The 22,762-nt window shown below is 40.9% G+C and overlaps 1 protein-coding gene across 1 annotated transcript; it reads left to right on the top strand.

Moving 5' to 3' along the window:
* Positions 1 to 1,397: 1,397 nt before the first annotated feature.
* On the top strand, positions 1,398 to 1,881 carry LOC116458653 (small ribosomal subunit protein uS13-like). The gene has a single exon (XM_032753888.2). It carries the CDS (start codon positions 1,423 to 1,425, stop codon positions 1,879 to 1,881), a length of 459 nt encoding a protein of 152 aa, XP_032609779.1. The 5' UTR covers positions 1,398 to 1,422.
* The last annotated feature ends 20,881 nt before the right edge of the window (positions 1,882 to 22,762 follow it).

The following is a 22,762-nucleotide window of genomic DNA, read 5'->3' as shown; positions in this document are numbered from 1 at the left end:
TTTTTTTTTTTTTTTGAGACGGAGTCTCGCTCTGTCGCCCAGGCTGGAGTGCAGTGGCGCAATCTCGGCTCACTGCAAGCTCCGCCTCCCGGGTTCACGCCATTCTCCTGCCTCAGCCTCTCCGAGTAGCTGGGACTACAGGCGCCCGCCACCATGCCCGGCTAATTTTTTTTTGTATTTTTAGTAGAGACGGGGTTTCATAGAGACGGGGTTTCACCGTGGTCTCCATCTCCTGACCTCGTGATCCGCCCGCCTCAGCCTCCCAAAGTGCTGGGATTACAAGCGTGAGCCACCGCCTCCGGCCGTAAGCAGGTATCTCTTTTAAGAATTTCGAACATAAGCTTTCATGTCACGGAGACTAAAAGAACAAACTCTCAACAACTCTACCTATTAGTGTTGACAATAATGTTTATAATCATACCTTGGACTTCCAAGCAAATGGGTTTAACAATAGTCTTTTGAAGCATATCTTTTTCATAAATAGAGTCCTCTATATTCTCAGCACCTAGTACATTGTCTACATAAATCAAAAGGCATTAATTAATAAATAACATCAAAAAATAATGCTGTAGTGAATTGAAATAAAATGAATTTGTATCACACCGGCTCCTTGGTTTGATGATTGCTAATGGGAGAAACAAAGCATATATTTTGCCTTTACAATAGAAATCTATGTCAGGATAACTGAATAACCCTGATGAATGTGTGTAAACTCTATAGAAGGATGTGTGCTTATTAAATGTAGGAGGACTGATAGCATTAAAGGACACACTTCTGTAAAGCCTAATGAAATTCCAGATTCAGAAAGAATTATGAACCAGTGTTGAGACAATCATTGGTGGGGAAATGGATTTTTGAACAGTGTACAACACAACATAGTCACAAAGGGGAAAATGTACACGTGGATCACACTTGCATTACTCAAGTCCCCAGGTCCAAATGGTGGGACAACCAGATAATATGTGTCTTCTGATGTAAGTAAACATGAAGACCACATCACTTCTGTGAATTATCATATTACATGTCAAAATATTTGACTCGAATACATCAAGCTTTAGACCTAACTCTAGTTTACTGGATATATATGAGCTATAGAAACAAGTTAAGTGATACAATGAGAAAGTGACAAATGACAGAAGGAAGAACACTCTGGAGGACCATCGGCCTGATCTCCTAAACTTAACTAGTGCTATTTCAAAGAGACGTTAAGGAATACAACAAGCAGACACAATGCGTAGTCCTGGGTTGCATATAATATGGGGTGGGGGGAAAACAACAACAAAAAAACCCAAAACACAGTTAAAAAGACTTCTGGAGACAATTAGGAGAATTTGAATATTGCCTAACCATTAGATGAGATTAAAGAATTATTGAAAAGATTCTTCTACAGGAGGCCTACACGCCGCCGCTTGTGCTGCCGCCATGTCTCTAGCGATCCCTGAAAAGTTCCAGCATATTTTGCGAGTACTCAACACCAACATCGATGGGCGGCGGAAAATAGCCTTTGCCATCACTGCCATTAAGGGTGTGGGCCGAAGATATGCTCATGTGGTGTTGAGGAAAGCAGACACTGACCTCACCAAGAGGGCGGGAGAACTCACTGAGGATGAGGTGGAACGTGTGATCACCATTATGCAGAATCCACGCCAGTACGAGATCCCAGACTGGTTCTTGAACAGACAGAAGGATGTAAAGGATGGAAAATATAGCCAGGTCCTAGCCAATGGTCTGGACAACAAGCTCCGTGAAGACCTGGAGCGACTGAAGAAGATTCCGGCCCATAGAGGGCTGAGTCACTTCCGGGGCCTTCGTGTCCGAGGCCAGCACACCAAGACCGCTGGCCACCGTGGCCGCACCGTGGGCGTGTCCAAGAAGAAATAAATCTGTAGGCTTTGTCTGTTAATAAATAGTTTATATATCTAAAAAAATTGAAAAGATGAATAATATTAACAACGAAGTTACAAAGCAGTATGTTCAATATAAACTAATTTTACTGCAAAATTATAAAAGATCTCACAAGGTATAAGTTAGTGTTAAAGAGGTATCCTGTGAGTAGTGAGATGTGTTTTTGTATTCTTGTGTTTGTTCTGTGTACTTTATAATTTTCTAAAATATGCATGTCTGCTTTTATAGTAATGAAAGGTGATTTTAAAAATACAATATACATAAAGAACTCTATTATAATAAGTACTCCAATGTATATATATAGAGACTACCAAAAATTAAAAAGTACATAGACTAATGAATATGCTGAGTTCTTATAATTTGCTTAAAATCAATCTATAAATAGAATGGATTTTCAGTCCCAATTTTAATGTGTTCATTTTTTCTTAAGTCTACACTTTATTATCACGGTACAAAAAGCAACAGCCATAAAAGAAAATTGACAATTAAATGAAACTATATAACTTTTGCAGTTTAGAAGTAATTGAGTGGCAAATGTTGAACAAGGGGCAAAATTTTACCACATGAACAACAGCTTAATAGCTTTAATAGATAAAAAGATTCATTTTAAATCAACGAGAAAAAAATATCTACCACCGAAGAAAGCAAAGGATACTAACTGACATGTCTAAAAATTATAAAGTCATAGGCAAGAAAACTTTGGGCTCTGAGGACGCCAAGGACGGCTCCTAGACAAACATGGGCAAAATTCAGTCTGTTAATTCAAACTGAATATGGCCTGAGAAGGACTCCGTTCTTCTATATTTGAGTCCTTCTGGATGAAATGCAACCTAACTTAAGAGGTAGACAAGATTGAAAACTTAACTTTAGAGTATGTGTCTGTAACAACAGCTGAGTCTTGGCCAATCCCAGCGGCTATGCTTCAACCACTCATAGATTGCTGAGTGTTCAAACTGTGTTCAAGTAAGGCAAACACAGACCTGTAACCAATCCAGCTGTTCTCTGTTGTGTAACTCACCTCCGATTCCTGTACCTCACTTTACTTTTTTTTTTTTTTTTGAGATGGATTCTTGCTCTGTTGCCCAGGCTGGAGTGCAGTGGCACGATCTCAGCCCACTGCAACCTCTGCTTCCCAGGTTCAAGCTATTCTTGTGCCTCAGCCTCTGGAGGAGCTGGGATTACAGGCCCCAGCCAACAAACACCTGGCTAATTTTTGTATATTTACTAGAGACGGGGTTTCGCCATGTTGGCCAGGGTGGTTTCGAATTCCTGATCTCAGGTAATCCACTCGCCTTTGCCTTCCAAAGAGCTGGGATTACAGGCGTGAGCCACCGCACGTGGTCACGTCATTTTACGTTTATTGTCTATAAATTTGTTCTGACCACGAGGCACCCCGGGAGTCTCTCTGAATCTGTTGTGATTCTGGGGGATGCCCGATTTTGTGAATTGTTCATTGCTCAATTAAACTCCTTTACATTTAATTTGGCTGAAGTTTTTCTTTTAACAAGCCTGAGCCTCTAAAATGAGGTTGCGAGCCGAGTGTGGTGGCGCATGCCTGGCCTGTAGTCCCAGCCACTTGGAAGGCTGAAACAGAAGGACTGCCTGAGCCCAGGAGTTTACGGTCAGCCTGGGCAATATAGTGAGACGCAGTCTTGAAAAAAAAATAATTTGAAAATTAAAATAGAATGAGGTTGCAAGCTCAAATGTCTCCAGATTGGGTATGCGCATGTGTGAATCGGGATACACAGTGGGTACAAAGCAATGGGAGGTGCTGAAGTCTGGGTGAGCTAGAGCATGTATGTATTATTACCTAACGATAGCCAAATCATTGTTATTTTTTAAAGCTGTGCTACTCTGATTCGGCCCACAGGCCACCAGTTTGTGGTTTTGTAGAGTTATTAAAAAGTAAAATGGTCTAAAGGAGCTCTGGAAAATACACTTCAGACAAAGAATCACATGTTCTTTGGATGAAGACTATAAGAGAAACTAAAGATATCAATGGTCTCCCAGTGCATATTTTCTTTAATGTGCAAATGATGCAAGGGGCGCACTAGACATTTACCCTGGAGATTTCAAATGAGTAAAAGGAGGAGAACTTTAGGGACTTTCACGTAAACAGAGGCAAAACTGTAGAGACAGCTATCAGCTAGAAGGAAGAGAGTTAAAAGGGCATGACTGAGGGAAATAGAAGTTGAGAGAGCATGTTGTTTGCTGCAGACATTGACTATTAAAGGAACCAGAGCCAGTCGCGGTGGCTCACACTTGTAATCCTAGCATTCTGGGAGGCCGAGGCGGGTGGATCACCTGAGGTCAGGAGTTCAAGACCAGCTTGGCCGACATGGTGAAACCTCGTCTCTACCGAAAATGCAAAAATTAGCCAGGCACGGTGGCACGCCCCTGTAATCCCAGCTACTCAGGAGGCTGAGGCAGGAGAATTGCTTGAACCTGGGAGACAGAGGCTGCAGTGAGCAGAGATAATGCCACTGCACTCCAGCCTGAGCGACAGAGCAAGATCCTAGCTCAAAAAGAAAAAAGAAAAAGGAGAAAAAAAAAAAGAAAGAAACCAGAGCAATAGGATGATGGCTGCAAGTTGGAGCAAAACCATAAGGTGTTTTTTCCCAAAGAAATAGTTATCATTTGTGGGACCTGAAGGCCTGGCTCTAGCTACATCTCCACACACATTCTCTTACTTATAAAAACAGCCCTGTACTGGGTTGCATAGTGTCCCCCAAAATTTATGTTCACCCAGAACCTGGGAATGTGACCTTATATGGAAATAGAGTCTGTGTAGCTGTACTTGTACTAGGTAGCTTAACTTGTTCAGTTAAGACGAAGTCATACTGGATTAGCCTAGTCTCTAAACTCAATGACTGGTGGTCTCATAAGAAGGGCATATGAAGATGCAGACAGCTATACTCTTAGGGAGAGTGCCATGTGACCATGGAGGCAAAAATTAGAATGATGCAGCCACAAGCCAAGGAATGCCAAGAATCATATTCTGCAACCATCGGAATCTAAAAGGAAACAATGGAAGATTCTTCCCTGGAGTTTTCAGAGGGAACATGATTTTGCTGACACCTTGATAGCAGACTTCTAACCTCCAGAACCATGAGTGAGTACATTTCTGTTGTTCCAAGCAGCACCACCCACCCACCCACAGGTTGTGGTAATTTTTTACAGCAGCCATAGGACACTAACACAAACTCCATTGTTGTCAGGGGAGAAGAGAGACACTGAACATGTTGGGATGGATTTAAATAGAAAGTCATGTGATCCCAATAAGAATATCAACAAGCTTTTTTTGAAGCTAGACAAGTTGATTTGAGGTTTCTTAGTAAAAACATTCATGCAACAATAGCCGTGAACACAATGAATAAGAATAACAAGCAAGGGAGGTGGAATTAACCCTAACAGACAATCAAATACCACAACTCCTCTAATTAAAATAATGCCGTACTGGTGCATGGACTAGGTTAAAAGTCCAGTAATAAACCCAAATTCATGTGGAAATTTCCTACCTGATCGGTCCTTTTGTTTTTGTTGTTATTGTTGTTGTGTTGATTACCTTTTTTCTGCAAATACACTCAGAAATAGGGCTTGGTGGTAAGCTAAAAGAAAGGTTGATTTTCAAATGAATTCAGAGAGCTACAGGGTGCAGGAAAAGGTGGCACTCTTCTTCCATCAAGACTGCAGGGCCACTGATAAGGAACACATCACTTAGAGCAACAGATAAAAGTTATGGGAGGATGGAGCTAGCCACATGTGCATGTGTGGTTACCTCTGGAAATGAATGAGTATCCTGATAAATCAGAAGTAAAGAGGCTTGCAGAGGAAATGTGAGGGGCCTGAGGTCCCAGAGTCCACCAGCCAAGGTGTAGACTGGTCTTGAAGCCCAGATGAAGACTCAACCAAGGCAAGTACCGTGTTTTTTATTCCATGGCTCCTGCATATGCAATGTGATAAGCAAATGGAGAATGGACACTAACTGTACTTTGCTCCTGGATTTCCTTGACACTTCCTGGTGGACCTGAGGTGCCCAGGCCAGGAGTTTCTACACCCTGGTCGGGGGCGGTGGCTGAAGGCCTGATCTCAGGGAGACCTGAGTGCCTGGAGTAGTATTAGGGAGAATACCTCTTGTCTTCCATGCCATCCCATGCCGTGCTCTGTCAGGTATAATCACTTTGCCATTCATCCTGTCCAACTTATTTCTCCAATAGGAGTTACCACAGACAGTCTGAGCTGAGACCATTTGCTTCAAACCAATGCTGGGGAATGACTGGCTTTCAACCCAGCAGTGACAGACACCTCTGCCTCTTTAAGGCTCAGATGCCACCTTCCTTGTGTAACTTCCAAAATTGTGGGAAGGATGTGTTTCTCATTCTCACTTTTTCTTTGAATGATTCAAAGACATTTATTAAGCTTTCTGCAAGGTGAGAGTGAGCAGAGGCTAATGTGGGTATTCATACTTCAAAAGAACATTGAAATGTAGGGAGTAACTGACACCTCTGTGGACAAGTTAGTGAGAACTAGTTAGGAAAAATACCAATGATTTTCTGATCCAAAACCCTGTGATCTACCCTGTTCAGAGCCTGAAACTTTTTAAGTTCATGTGCTTTGTTTTGACTTTTCCTCATTTCCAAGTCAGCGTTCTCAAGTGGTAATTCGAGTTACAGGATGGTGTTAAATCGCATACTTCAATGTGTGCAAACCTAAAGTAATGCCAAATGTAATATTTTTTTCCAATTGTTTGAGAATATGTGCTTGATCTTGAAATCATTTATAAACGATTTCATCCATTTGGATTTATTTGACTTTTTAGCATGATGAAATTAATGCTGTTCATAAAAGTATCATTTATTTATATTCGACTATTGCCTAATTCATTAAATAAGAATAATTTTTGGTCTTTCTCTTCCTTCTGAAGTAATCCTACCTTCCTCAAAGAGACAACTAAGCAGCATATTGACCCCCCTTTTTTCTCTAATTGGAAGTGTCCTATCACTGACTCCTTTATTTACTCTCCTTTATTTACTAGGTCAATAAAGCTTTCATAGCTCTTTTCCTTGCTCAAACAAAAACAAATTCTCCTCTCTCACACCCTCATTTCACTCAGGAATTTGCTTTAGTCATAATTAGATTAAAGCTCCTGAAGTTCTGTTCAACTAACAGTGTATGTTAGAAGGATTCTTAGCAAATAGTTTTCCAAAGCCTGTAATTTGCATAGCAATGCACTCAGCTCATCTCTGGGATTTGCAGCAATGACTGGTGTTTAGTTCAGCATCATGCTTAAAAAGCATTCTAATGGGCTCACAGTGACCACAAGTGCTATTTGCGAAGGCCTGAAAATTCTGGGTGATGGTATTCTGTGCAGGAAGTCATTCTCTTAAACTAATCCCACACACTCTGTTCATTTTGTGTGCCCAGGTTTTGCATGACTCTGCCTGGAATGGTATTATAATATTTTGTCAGGCTGCAAGCCAGTGACATTGGTAGAACTTTTGGTTCATACTGGGAGATGCTTGACACAATCACCTCAGCTAAGGCCAAGCAGAAAGTAGAATGAATTTTTTGGATAATTCAAAGTAAATAAACCATACCATCATCTTTGCCTTCCACTTACCTTTGACTGTGAAGAGAAAACTGTGTCTAAACCTACAACCAATCGAATCTTGAATTTGGAGTTACTTTTCAAATAAGTCACTCGATCATTTTAATTTTGTCAAACTGCCAAATCAGTTCTTCTTTCAGCCAATATGACTGAGCTCATAGATTGGGTAAGGGTGCTGTAAGATTTACACAGGGACGCTTTTCCATATAAAACTGTCACAGATGAGACCAAAACAACTGGGTGATTCAGATAAGTCAGTGAAAAAATATATATATCACTTGGCATTTGAGTTTCTTCCAGTCACAGACTAGGAGCATCTTGGTCCATGACAGTGCTGATCATGGGCCTGAATGTGAGTGTCCCATATGCCAGGGTTGACTTCTACAAGTTGACAAAACCAATTAATTCAAGTGAGGTCCATTTAATGTCCATGTGCAAATACCACTTAACTTAAAAAGCAAACAAGGAAAGTCTGCATGTTTGGGGAGGGGCGGTCAAGAATAGTAGAGTAGAAGTCAGCCAAAACTAGTTGGTTTGAGAATTGAACTCCAAGCCCTAAATTCTCCTAAATGTATGAAGCAAATGCATAATCCTCATTTACCTGCACTTTCACATGACTTAATTCCTTAATTATTTTAGAGCTTCTTTAAGGCAAAAATTAAAGCTTACAGCTATCTCTAGCCATAAAAAGTACTCAGTTAATTAACTGACTAGGAGGTATGCAGTTTTCTAATTGTTAACTAATTTAAGAGGATAAAGAAATCCTGTCGTAAGCTTTGTGACTAGTGTTAACCCTTTGCCTCGTTTTGTCAATTCCCAGATTTGAGCCCAAGTCTTCACTTATACTGCGCTGCAGGGCAGGTCTACAGGAGCTGCTGTGGCTGGTGACTGGCATATCTGCTTCCGGGAACCCATCCACTTCTTAGGCTATGACCTAGGAGGGCCCGACAACCAGAAGATGAGGTCACTGGGGCAGGGATAATAATGGAAGCAACACCGTGGACTGGATAGGATAATTCAATCTCAGCAATCTGTCGTATCGCCCCTCCATTTCCTCTGTTTATCATGCATAAAACCACTCATTCTTTCCTTCCATAGGATTTTCTTTTAGGTGGTCTTGAACTTGGAATGGCCCTGTGAAAGTCATTAGGGCTGTTGGAAATATTGGATTCTCTCTTTTCTCCAGACTTTTGGGAGGGTTATCGCACATCCTTATGTGTGGCCATGGTTCTTGGTTTGACCAGAGAAGTATGAACAGACGTGATGTGGGCTACCTCCATGCAGAAATGTGAGGAGCCAGTGTGTGCCTTACCAAGTGCCCTCTTCTTCAACCTCCAGGGCCACCACCAAAGTTCCCTGTGGCAGTTGCTCCATCAGCTGGGGCCCAGTGTAGGTGATGACATGGAGCAGAGTTCCTAGCCCACTCGTAATAGGCATGTAGCCTGAAAGAGACTAACTTTTTTTATTCTTCCTTTCGTACAAATCTCTGGAATTTGAGATTATTTGTTTCTATGGCACAAACGTCTACACTGACTAATAGTCACCTGATTCAGCCCTACCATTAGGCAAATCGATTTCTTTTTTTTTTAATGTTAAGTTTCAGGGTACATGTGTAGGATATGCAGGTTTGTTATGTAGGTAAACGTGAGGCAAATCAATTTCTAACAGGCTTGATTTACTCAAAGTGAGTCACGTTTAGTCCTAGTTTTAGGGGATCATATTTTTTTATATGAATAAGAGGATTCCAGAGAATGATGACTTTAATAAAAGGCTAGATTAATTCACAGTGTTCCAGAGTTGATTTTCATGGTTCACTCGTGCTAAGGACCCACATATACACCTTGATTTCGGGTGTTTGTTTCTTGTAATAATGGTGGGTGTACATGCATCTTTCAGTGCAATCTTGCAGTCTAGTTTGCCTCTGGTGATATTTGCACAAAGCCAGTGTTGCTTTAGTCTTCATTCATGCACACTTAAGCTCTCCTGCTATGAACTATCACATCCATATGCCCATATGAGCAAGACTTACATACTGATTCTGACTGAAACTTGAGGTGAGGAGCAGAGGGAGAATTTTCTCATTGTTCAGGCAGCAGGGTCAACTGAGTACTGGATATTTATAGATTATAATGTTTTATATAAGTCAATTACTAGGGAGTATATCAAAAACAAGAGCCACGGATTGCATTTTGCAATGCATACCTTTTCCTGTGCTGTCCTGGCTCATGCTCCAAGAAATGCATAGTTACTTTCGTCTGTGCTTTCGGTTAAAATTTTGAATAGGGATTCTGGATATTTTAGGCCACTGTAAATGTAAGGAGAACAAAATGCAATCTATGACATGATTCTGACATTGTGAAGTTATTTCCATAAATTAACTAGAGCTGGGAAGAGAAATATGTTTTAAAAAATGAGATTGTGAATGGCCCATTTTTAAATTTTAAAATCCTCTTATTATTGTTGAAATGTTTTAATAACAGAAAGCAGAAGATTCATAAAACATGAAAACAGCACAGGGTTTGAGTGAATTGGCATGTTCCTTCTGTAAAATGATTCGAGTGGCTTGACCTGGGGTGTTCAGTCCATCTCTGACCTTCTAAGCCTCCTTGCTCCCCAAACTCTCTTAGGACAGTGGGATTATGGGAGGTTTCTTCACTGAAACTCATTCATTAAAGATGAGAGTGGGGTGGATCTGCTAATCAGTTTAGTCTTCCAAGTTAGTTGGAAACAGCTGGTGTTTGCCACACTAGACTGGTTCCACATACACCTCTTCCAACAATTCTGCAACATCTCTATCAGAATGCGCATTTAGAGTAATGAATTTCTGTCATTAATATGTTGGGCATGTTCCATGGCTGTAAAGTATCCCACAAGAGAAAAGTCATCGCTGCAGACAGACATGTTTTATAGCTGCTACTGATTTACAGGCTGGTAAAGCCACTCTTCAATTGCCCTTGAGGATAAGAAAGAGCAAGAAAAGCAGGGAGTGAAATCACCCAGATAGTGTCTTGGTCTCCTCTGATGTGAGGGATAAGAATGCAAGGACAGTGGGCACCTAAATAAACATCTTTTCTTTTTTGAGTGTCTCCATCTCAGTCACTCCATTCTAAAATCTTGATTTTCTTGGTATCTCTCAGGTATAGGGTTTTACTTGCCAGCAGAGCAAGCTGGGACCATCTGACACCTGGAGTCTAGCAGACTATGAGGGGTAGACACACCACAGTGAGTTAGAATTAGAGGAATGTATTCCCTGCTTAATGAATGGCCAGGGCTGGCTAGAACAGAGACTGGGCTGGTGGAGAGTAGGTAAATTAAGAGGACAGAACTATGGGAACCATGGGGCCTAAGTTTTCAATGAAAGGGAGAATCAATATTTATTGATCACCTACTATATGATCAACAATATTATTAATCACCTACTATGAAATAGGCATATTCTTTTTTTTTTTTTTTTTTGAGACAGAGTCTCACTCTGTCACCCAGGCTGGAGTGCAGTGGTGCGATCTTGGCTCACTGCAAGCTCTGCCTCCCAGGTTCACGCCATTCTCCTGCCTCAGCCTCCCAAGTAGCTGGGACTACAGGCGCCCGCCACCACGCCTGGCTAATTTTTTGTACTTTTTAGTAGAGACGGGGTTTCACTGTGTTAGCCAGGATGGTCTCCATCTCCTGACCTCGTGATACACCCGCCTCGGCCTCCCAAAGTGCTGGGATTACAGGCTTGAGCCACTGTGCCCGGCCATATTCTTTAATCTTTATAATAACCCTATGAAATTGGTATTATCTTTATTTTATGGAAGAAAAAATGGAATATGGTGGTTGAACGACTTATGTGAGGTCAAAACAAACTCTCTCTCTTCTTTACCCACGATGTTATTTCCCAATTCCATTGACATCTTCCACCTTCTTGCTTTCTCAGGCCCTTTTGGGAACCAGCACTTCTGGTACTTTTGCTTGTGGGTTCTATTCATAAATATGCCTAGGTTTTCTGGCCCCCAGTACTCAGACATGATTATAAAAATTCCATCTGGATAGTGTAAAATTAAAATTTGTAGTCTGTTTTCTCCCACTCCTAATCCCACAGCCCAGGAATCACCAAATTTAACTATTTCTATTGAACTCTAAATAATTTCTCAGACTTCTGTTTCCTAACTGGTCATCTTTAGAAAGTGTCTGCAGATTTCCTATCATGAAAAATGAAATTTCAGTACCCTTGCAATAATTGCAATAGTCTTCTGCCTTTAAGTTTTCAGTTCACCTCTTCTGGGTTATCACCTGGGCCTTACAATAACAAATCAATATTTCTTGATCTACCAATTTTAGGTAACCCCTCTTAACTAGCTGTATGTAATATGAATTCTTTAGCCATGTTACATTTTCTCTGTAACTTATCTTCTGAATTTACTCCCACCCTGCATTCACTGTATCATTGATTTACATTGCCACAAACTAAGGCTTCTATATTTCATTCTGAACTGGAAAGTCATTAGTGTTTTGTCTGTAAATGGATTTTTAAAACTGAGTACCGGTAATTCACATTTAATGTATTATTATTGTCGAAATATCATTTACTGCAGAACCCAGCAGTGAGTTTAATTCATGGAGATGGAAACTCTGTGGCATTAAATATGTGTCACCTAGAATAGGTTTCAAAAATTGCAAGTTGAGAGGGGAATAAGAAACTGTCCTATGTTTTGCATTTTTTTGGTTTTTTTTTGAGATGGAGTCTAGCTCTGTTGCCCAGGCTGGATCGCAGTGGCATGATCTCCGCTCACTGCAAGCTCTGCCTCCTGGGTTCACGCCATTCTCCTGCTTCAGCCTCCTGAGTAGCTGGGGCTACAGGCGCCCGCCACCACACCTGACTAATTTTTTTTTGTATTTTTAGTAGAGATGGGGTTTCACCATGTTAGCCAGGATGGTCTCTAACTCCTGACCTTGTGATCTGCCCGCCTCGGTCTCCTAAAGTGCTGGGATTACAGGCATGAGCCAACATGCTTGGTCTGTTTTGCATATTTTTATAGTTAATATTATAATTTTTATCTTTTAATTGAAATTATCCAGCTTTCCTATTTTAATTTTATAGGAAATTATTCTTGACAGTATTCTCAGAGCCCTTGAGCTGTCAGTCAGGTTTGGATAACCTGCTTTCTAAAACCGCCGTAAAGAGGTTATTCTAGAATTTTTTTTTATTATTGTACTCCTGGGTTTGGTCTGCTTTTGCATCTAATTCACTCACTCTTTTCTTCTCATTCTCTCTCTCTCACACACACACACATACACACACATACACACACACACACACACACACCCCACACACAGATTCCTTTATCATTTTGTTGATGTACATCTTGATGTGTAAGTGATAAATTTTTGAGCCCTTTCTGTCTGGGAATATCTGCATTTTTTCCTTTTTCTTAGTAGAGTCATTTCCTTGTATATTTTTTATACTGAGACTTCTTCTACTATAATTTAAGCAAACAACCTTCCCTCTTTTCCAAAACTTTGAAAAGTCTTTAGTCCACTGCTGTGCTCCATTCCCCAAACCTGCCCCCATTATAAGTGCTTTCATAAATCCACCCCATGCTCTTCAGTAAATTATTGGAAAGAGAAGGAAAATGTGTGCTCAGTTCAACTTCTTGAACCATAAACCCTCCAACCAATGCATAATATGGTACAACAATCATGGGTGCCACTTGAACTTTGATACCTCTAAATAAATAGCCAATTTGATGTCTAATGAAACCAATTTACAATCTTCTCTATTATTTCTACTAGTAGACAGTCACTACATTCACAGCAAATTCAAAACACAGACTTAAGCTATTTAAATACTCACTTCCTTGCCTTCGCTCTCCTTAGTTTTGAAAGCAAGTAAAAATGATAACCTCCTTTAATTGAAACTTTCAGTAAAAGTTGTATTGTTTATTTCACTTAGGATTTCATTGATAAGCTACCTAGCTCTGCTGGGGCTGCCCCCAAAATTAGTATTTTTCTTGGCAGTCCTGGAGTTCTGATGGATCCATGAGAATCTAGCTACCTGGGGGAGAATAGAGAGAGCAGGTTGAGCTGTTAGATACCACAGTTCCTCCCACTCATCGTGGCTCAGCACAGAACAAGTAGACAAAAATCATAGCTTCCTCCTTCTCTCTGGGGTGGAAAAGAGCTGGAAGAGTCCCTCATAATTTCTGGCTGGGCTGATTGGTGGGTGTTTTCTCTTGTACAAGACCAGTTTGTGAAGACAGGAAGGTGTGGCTCTTTTATCTAATACACAGACATCAACACAGAGAGTCAAGGAAAATTAGGAACTAGGCTAAGACGTTTCAAACAAAGGAGCAAGATCAATCTCCAGGAATCAACCGTAATGAAATGAAGTTATATTATTTACCTGACAGGTAACTACAAATAACTCTCGTAAGGCTGCTCACTGAGGCCAAAAGTACAATGCATGAGTAAAGTAAGAATTTCAACAAAGAGATAGAAATATAAAAAGGTACCGGCCGGGTGCGGTGGCTCACGCCTGTAATCCTAGCACTTTGGGAGGCTGGGGCGGCTGAGGTCAGGAGTTTGAGACCAGCCTGGCCAACATGGAGAAACCTGTCTCTACTAAAAATACAAAAAATAGCTGTGCGTGGTGGCTCGTGTCTGCAATCTCAGCTACTCGGGAGGCTGAGGCAGGAGAATAGCTTGAACCTGGGAGGTAGAGGTTGCAGTGAGCCGAAATCACACCACTGCACTCCAGCCTGAGTGACGGAGGGAGACACCATCTGAAAAAAAGAAAAAGAAAAAAAAAGAATTTACTCACTTTAAATTTAAATAAATATTGCTAAATTGCCCTCCTCAGATTTTATATCAATATATTTCCCATTGGTAAGATATGAAATTGTTCCAAACATCTTATTTAAACGCAAGTAAAACTGCTATGGCAAATGCTGCTAGCGAAAAATTAATTTGCTCCTTTACCTTAGTAAGAATAACATTGTAATAGAAACTTTGATTCTAGCCTGTGCTTTGGCCTGCTAGGATAAAGATGAATCTGCAAGCCTTCCTTGCAACTTAATCCCATGTGATGAATTTCTGGCCAATCAGATTTAAGTTAAAGTGTTATGTGGCAGCTTCCATAAAAACCTTGTTCTAAGACAGCTGGCTTGTGCTCTTGGCCTCTTTTCTTCTCCCTTTCCTCCATCTCTTTACCTAGGAGTGGGACACGGTGGCTGGAATTCTAGCCGTGATGTTAGTCTTTGAGGATGAGGGTTGGTGGACCCATAAACTGAAAGGAGTCTAGTTCCTTGATGATTTTGTGGAGCCACCTAACCCAACCCTGACTGTCTGCCTTCATGACTTTGGTCACCTGAGCAATAAACCACCATCTTGCTTAAGCCAAGCCAGAGATAATCCTAACTCATGCGGAACTTAGTATCTGGAAGTGTTAAGTCGTAATAACAACACCTAAAATGTGGCACTAGTTTGTTGGGGGAAGTGACAAAACAGATATGGCAGCTGGGAAATTTGTAATGTCTGTAAAATGGTAGCAATATATTTGGTCAAAATGTTGCCTGCAGACTACAAGCTGAGTGAAGTTATATTGTTAGGGCAAATGGTCCAGAAATCCCAGAATAGTTTCCTTGGTTTGCTACTTCTTGCCACTTTCAGCAAAGTTCTACTAGAGAGGGATCAACAAGGGTAGACCTACCCAGTCTGCAAACACAGAGGAAAGGGACTATATCCCTGTAGGCATGGAGTCTTTGTTCTACAGCTCTCACTAACTGCCCTGAAATTTGGAGCCTTGCAAGGGAGAGAAAGCCAAATGCCTCTGTACCTGTGCATAGGAAATTACGCCGAGTGGCTGTGAAACCGCAGCCTTTGCAGAAGACAAGCCTGCTGTTCTGCCACACAAAGACTGTGGGCCTAATGGCAAGGAGAGAATGAAGACACTCCCACCCTCACGTGCCCATCATTTCAGATGCCTCATCAGTATCCAGGCTGCATCCTGATGAGCTGAACACATAGGCCAGTAAATAAAACCCAAGGGTATCAGGATGAAACACTTCCTGTGTACAAGACCTTAGGCTGTGATTACTCACACCTACAATTGCCTGAAAGCAAGTACTCCAAAACCCTACCCCATTTTTAACATAATGATATTGCCAAAAGATCCTGAATCTGCCTGCAAAAGGCTTGCAACTATAAATACAAACGGCTCTCCATGTTCATAGGTTCCACATCTGCAGATTCAACCAACCATGGAAGGAAAATATTAGAAAGAAAACAATAAAGAATAACAACGCAAAAATAAAAAATAATACAAAATTTTAAAAACATAGTATAACAACTATTTTATAGCATTTACATTGTATTAGGTATTATAAGTAATCTAGAGATGATTTAAAGTATACAGGAGGATATATGTAGGTTATATGAAAATATTACACTATTTTACATCAGGAACTTGAGCATATGAAAATTTTGATATGTGGAGGTTCTGGAATCAATCTCCCATGGATACCAAAGGACAACAGGACTCTAACAATCCCTGGGCCCCTTAACTTGCATTAGCAGAAAGTGGTCTGGAAAGCTGGACTGCCTTCAAGAAGGATATATACTGCCATGCCAACTTCAGATGGATCTTTGGAGGAGTGTGTACAAGAACAAATCAAAGACATGGAAATCAGGGGTCTGGGGCCGTGAATGACAATGAATGATGGATGAGATCATTCTTCCCAGAGCCTAGCACAAGGAATATTATCCAACCAAGGAAGGTTCTCCACTTCCAGATCAGGAGTACACACTGTTTATGCCTAGCAGCGTTTGATCATGGCTAGAAATCAATGACTGCTGTGGTTTTCATTCTCCCATTTTTCAAAGTGGGAGATTTCATTGTCATTCCTTGTGTATTATGGTGTGTTAAGAGCTAACTTATCTTTAAATATAGAAGTTGCCAGTCTATAAGAAGCAGCACATGGCGATGGAAATAGAAGATTGCAGATCCTAGACTTGCAGCTAGAGGCAGCACTCTGTGTTTACTGGTTTGAAGACGAGCATGAATGTATTCTTGCCATTACAAGGCCTCCCATGAGTATTTCAGTAGGCAAAATGGTGAACAATGGCAGAGAACTCAGTTTCTATTCTCCCCTTCTTTCTTAATATCTTAGATTTTTGGCTGAGCCTCCATCTCTCCATTGCCTTTGCATTTATGTTTGAGCACATATTTAAATTCTGGTCAATAATATGTGAAGGAGACTACTTTCTGAGAAATGTCTTTAAAAGATTGCTGACGTGTGTGACTTTTGCCCCTTTTCTTTTTTGTCCCTTCTTTCGTCTTGACATCTAGAACTCCGATATGATTCTTGGAGTTATGGCCTTTATCTTTCATCATAAGAAAAAAGTCTCTTTTCCTAGCAATGGTGGACCTACTCGTTGAAAAGATCACTGGTTTCTATTAACTCTATTGTAACTCCCTCAGTAAACCAAGGCTGCCTACCTCATTTACATAAGGGGCAAATAGATCTCTAAGTTTTTTAAGCCATGATAACTTTTAGTTAATGGCAGCTCACCTAATCCTAATTCACACACTTCCCAAGCAGCACCTGCATTATGCAATAGGTGAATGGTGGGAAGGAAGAGAGAGGAGACAAAGGAAAATGAAGTTATGCCAAGGAGTCATTTGATTTGTACCTGACTCTCCATATTTCCTTAATGAAATCCAGAAATCCCAAAGCGGAACCATGCAAAACATATTCTCTTCTATGCCGCAAAGTCTGCTGAAAGGGACTCAGTTCTCTGGGACATCCTAGGCCCACCGCTTCACTGAGGCTCAGCCTGGAGCACCGGGCGATGCAGCAACATGGCAAGTTAGGACAGCTGTCTCCGAGCAGGGCTCCTCGGTCTGTGGGGCCTTTGGGTTGACTGGAAGTCATTTTCTCCAGATGGTGCCTTGTGTTTCAAAGGCACATTTTGAAGCCTCAGCAACTGATCAAAAAGACGACTGAATGTTGTTCTCTGTGTGTGATAGCTACAGTCGGGTGTAGAGCTGCAGGAAGTGGCTCTGCTGACTTCTGAAGTTGGTCTTACACAGTTTTCCTTTTGGAGCTCTTTCTTTCTCTCTTTTTAATTGCTACCTCCTTCCTCCCTCCCTCCTTATCTACTCCCATCTCTCCCCAACCTGGCCCCACCACCCCACACACAGTTCTCTCTCAAACTTGAAGCTCTGGCTCCAGCTTGCCAGTAAGGCGTTGATATCCCTTGGCAGTAAAAGATTTGGAACTTCTCATTGACCGCTGCTTGGACCAGTGCCAGCTGTCCCTGACCACTGGGCAGAGATGAGAATGTGTTAAAAATGAATGTTTGTTTGAGAAATGTTTAAGAGGAGAAAACAAAAGCATGAAAACTACTAGCGAGAGTTTGCTCAGGGCAGCTCTCTAAATGATCTAGGCTGTTATCCAGCTAAACATGACACTGAACCCCAGCTGCCTGGATGAGCCCTACCAGCGAAGGGGATGAGGTAGCCTTTTACACAGCAAATCTAGAATCATTGGACCATTTCAAAAATTGATCTGAATGTTCCCCTCATCTCCTCACAAACTGTCATTCTCTAATCCCATTGTTCATTGATCTTGATAGGAAAGACAATAAAGATTGAATTCAAGTGAGGAAGTACACAGTTTCCCATTATCCTCACATCCGGTGGCTGAAGTGCTACGAGACATTCCCAACTAATGCATTCTCTGGCATCACCTTGCTGTGGTCAATCCTCCTCAATTCTGCTGAAGTAATCTTCACAAAATTATATACATATATGATCAAGTGACTCCCTTGGCTAGACCCTTCCATTGCTCCTCATGCTCAATAAGCACCATGAAAGGCCTAAACCCCACACATTTTCACAAACACACTCCCACCCACATCCCTACCAAGGAAATCTGTGGTCCAGTAACGTCGAACTTCTCATCCCTCTTAAAATATTACACGCTATTTCATGGCTCCTTAGAATGATTAACTACTATGTCCAAAGTTACACGGCTTGGAAGGGGTAGGGCTGAGATTTAAATACAAGCAATGACTCTAGATTGCACACACCTTCGCACTGAGCTATTTGTTGTGCTCACCAATGACATATGGATGTGTAGGTTGTTTGCAATTTTTTTAGGTTACGAACAAAGCTCCAATGAACAGCAATGGTTACTCAATTATTTAATGCCTCCATGATAGTTTCCCTAGAATAAATGCTAATTTATTTACATGGGATTACCAAATCTAAAGATGCTAAATGTTGACACACCCTTCCTGGTGGGCAATTTTATAATGCATATTCTTCAATCTTTTTAAATCTGAATATAGAATACAGACAAACAATATCATTATTTTGACTTACATTTCTTTGGCTACCAGAAGAATTGGACTTTTTAATCCCATGTGACTTTGCCTACTTATGTTTTTGTTTTCTGGTATTAAACATTGTCTTTTGTGTAGACTGGAAAACCCTATATATTAAGAATATTATTTGCCTGAAATGTCATCAGCATACTTGTGGCAGATTGTAGATTGTCTTTTAATTTTTTAGGGTTTTTTTTTCTTTTTAATATCACTGTTGGCTAAAACAAGGACTGTCCAAATAGAGTGACTGTCAACAGGCAGGATGCTTGCATTGGCCTTAATTCTTATTTAACAGCCAAATCCATTTCACAGTCCTGCAGTGAAAAGCCACATTGACATAGGCAGCTCTATTCACTGGACAACTCCTATCTACTAAGGGGCATTGTTTACCACATTGCTTGGTTAATATAAGAACCACTGCTTTATTCTTTAATATCTAAGCCTGTCTATAAAATATACTGCATTAGCCAACATGCTTATCTGAGAGATTCATTCCATCTCTTACTTTTGTGAATCATTATTTTTTATTAATCCAAAGATGTTTGGTGTCTATTGTGCTGTAGACATTGCTCAATAAACAAAACACAAACATCCTTCTCCCCATGGAATTACATCCTGGTAGGATTTATTATTATTGATAACAAATAATAAGCTTAATAAATAAATAAATTATATAGAAAAAATGTTATAACATTAAAACAGAATAAGGGGGTTAAAGAAGAAATATATGTAGGCATGAGTTGAAATATTAATAGAAGTGAATATTTTAATAGAAAAATACTAGAAGAGGAAGAGAGAGAGAGCCACACAAATACCTAACAAAGGAAAGCTCCAGGTAGGAGAAGTTGGCAGTACAAAGGCCCTGGGGTGGGAATAAGCCTGGTATGTTTGAGGAATGACAAGGAGCTCCATGTGCTAGAGAAGAATGAGCAAGATGGGAATGAGTAGGAGATGTGATCAGAAAGGTAATCAGTGGTCAGATATGTGGGGTCTTTTGGATTACTATATGGGGCGAGTGTTGTGCTTGAAGGAAATGGGGAGCAACTGAAGGCTTTAGAGCAGAAGAATGATTGGTGTCACTCCCATTTGAACAGGATCACTCTAGTTTCTGAGACCGAAAATAGAGGGAGTATGTAGAAGGTCTGTGTAGTAATCCTGTTGAGAGATGATGTTGGCTGGGACCATACTGCTACTAATGGAGGTGTTGAAAAGGGGCTAGGGGGAGGCTGTGGAGAAAAAGGAACACTTACACACTGTTGGTGGGAGGGTAAATTAGTTCAGCCATTGTGGAAGGCAGTGTGGCGATTCCTCAAAGATGTAAAGACATAAATACCATTTGACTCAGCAATCTCATCATTAGGTATATACCCAAAGGAATATAAGTTGTTCTATTATAAAGATACATGCATGCATATGTTCACTGCAGCACTATTCACAGTAACAAAGACATGAAATCAACCTAAATGCCTATCAATGATGGACTCGACAGAGACAATGTGGTACACATACACATCACTGGGAGATGCGGCTATTCATTTTCCACAAATAGCTGCATACTAGGCAGCCACAGAAAAGAACGAGACTGTTTCCTTTGCAGGGACATGGATGGAGCTGGAGGCCAGTATCCTTAGAAAACTAACAGAACAGAAAACCAAATACTGCATTTTCTCACTTACGAGTGGGAGCTGAATGATGACAACATATAGATACACAGAGGGAACCAACACACACTGGGGCCTACCGGAGGATGGAGGGTGGGAAGAGGGAGAAGATCAGGAAAAATAACTAATGGGTACTAGGCTTAATACCTGGGTGATGAAATAATCTGTACAACAAACCCCCACGACACAAGTTTACCTATGTAACAAACCTGCACATGTACCCCTAAACTTAAAATAAAAGTTAAAAAAAAGAAAAGAAGCGTTGCCAGGGTTCTGGATGTGTACTGACAGAAGAGCCAACACTATCTCTTGTTATATTGGGTGTAGGATGTAAGAGAAAGAGGAAAATATCTTCCAAGATGGAGGTTCTCATGCTCAGTCCCCACGGCTGCCTTCTTTTCTCTTATTTTCTGTAGCTACTCTCTGAGTAAGAGCAGAGGGTTTGATAATTGTCTGGGAAGCCAGCATTCATGGGAGAAAAGCAAAGCCTTCCTGTTTTCTGCATGGTGTTTAGACACAGGGAGTGAGGAAGGAAGAAGGTGTACTCTTACTTTTTGCCAGTGGTATTTTTTTCCAACAAGAAAAACGAACATGTTATGAGGCAAACTCTTTCTGATGCCTGTGTATTCTTACTTTTGGCAGTGGTATTTTTTCCGACAAGAAACACAAACGTGTCTTGGGGCAAACTCTTTCTGATGGCTGCCCAAGCAGCTCCAGCTGCCTTGCAGAGTCCTGGCTAGGCTGGTTGGCCGTAAGTCCCAGTGATTCCAGGCTGGGAGCTTTCATCTGCGTGTGTGCTGTGTTGTCTTCCTGTGACTTTCAGTGGGAAGCTGGCTGTTAGAGATGATCCATTTTTTCAAATTCATCATATTTTCTTACTTTTTCTTGTGGAGTAGAATATTTATACTGGATCTTCCTATGGTAAATCATTTGGATCCAACTAAAGTTCAGATGAATATTAATAGATGCTCTGAAAATCATAGAGTTCATCTTTAGCATTTGCTACACATGGGGCTATTGTTCTCATGTACAGGTTTATTATAATAATGCCTTTATTATGTTGGATAACAAACCTATTTTCATACCTTAATTAATGGTTAAGGGACTATATTGTTTTAAACTTTCTTTTTTTTGAGATGGAATCTTGCTCTGTTGCCAGGCTAGAGTGCAGTGGCACGATCTTGGCTCACTGCAACCTCCACCTCCCGGGTTCAAGCGATTCCCCTACCTCAGCCTCCCAGGTAGCTGGGACTACAGGCGTGCGTCACAATGCCCAGCTAATTTTTTGCATTTTAGTAGAGACGGGGTTTCACCATGTCGGCCAGGATGATCTCGATCTCCTGACCTCGTGATCCACCCGCCTTGGCCTCCGAAAGTGCTGGGATTACAGGCGTGAACCACCACACCCAGCCATTTTAAACTTTTTATTTTGAAATAATTTTAGATTTACAGAAAAGTCGCAAACAGAGTACAGAGAGTTGCCCTCTCCTCTTTGCCTGCCATTCCCCATTGTCACATTTTACATTATCCTGGCATATTTATCAAAACTACAAATTGTCACACTACTTTCCTATTTGTACATTATCATGAACTAAATTCCAGACTTTATTCAGATTTTACTCGTTTTTTTCATGCATGTCTTTTTCTGTCCCAAGATCTCATCCAGGATACCTCATTGCATTTAGAGCTCATGGCTCACAGTCTCCTGTGGTCTGTGACAGTTTCTTAGCCCTTCCTTGTTTTCTATGACCTTGACAGTTTTGAGGGATCCTGGTCAGGTATTTTGTAGAAAGTTTCAGATGTTCCTCAATTCCGGTTTGTCTGATGTTTTTCTCATGCTTAGAGTAGGGTTATGGGTTTTGGAACGAATACTACAGAGATGAAGTCCCCTTCTCATCACATCATATGGAGAGCATTGGAAATCAATATGTCTTATCGATGGTGATGTTAACTGATTATCTGGTAAAGGGGGCATTTGCCAGCTTTCTCCACTATATAGTTAAGGGTTTCGTACTTTCCACACTCTATTCTAGTCCCTAAGTCCAGCCTACACTCAAAGGCATGGGTGAGAAAGGGGATTTTGTTTGTTTGGTTTTCATTTTCCTGTTTGGTGGAAGACAATTTTTTTTCTTAAAAAAAAAAATCTAGGGCACTCAGAAGAGGGAATAAGTGTGCATCTTCTGCCTGCTGGTTTTGGTATTATAGCCATGGAGGTGATTCT

The sequence above is a fragment of the Hylobates moloch genome, unplaced genomic scaffold (genome assembly GCF_009828535.3).
Source record: "Hylobates moloch isolate HMO894 unplaced genomic scaffold, HMol_V3 SCAFFOLD_19, whole genome shotgun sequence".
NCBI lineage: Eukaryota > Metazoa > Chordata > Mammalia > Primates > Hylobatidae > Hylobates > Hylobates moloch.
The sequence above is the reverse complement of the archived record's forward strand: the minus strand, read 5'-3'. Positions and strand labels throughout refer to the sequence as shown.

Excerpts from the sequence above, each read along its gene's own strand:
- LOC116458653 (XM_032753888.2), top strand. The coding sequence starts at position 1,423 with ATGTCTCTAGCGATCCCTGAAAAGTTCCAGCATATTTTGCGAGTACTC.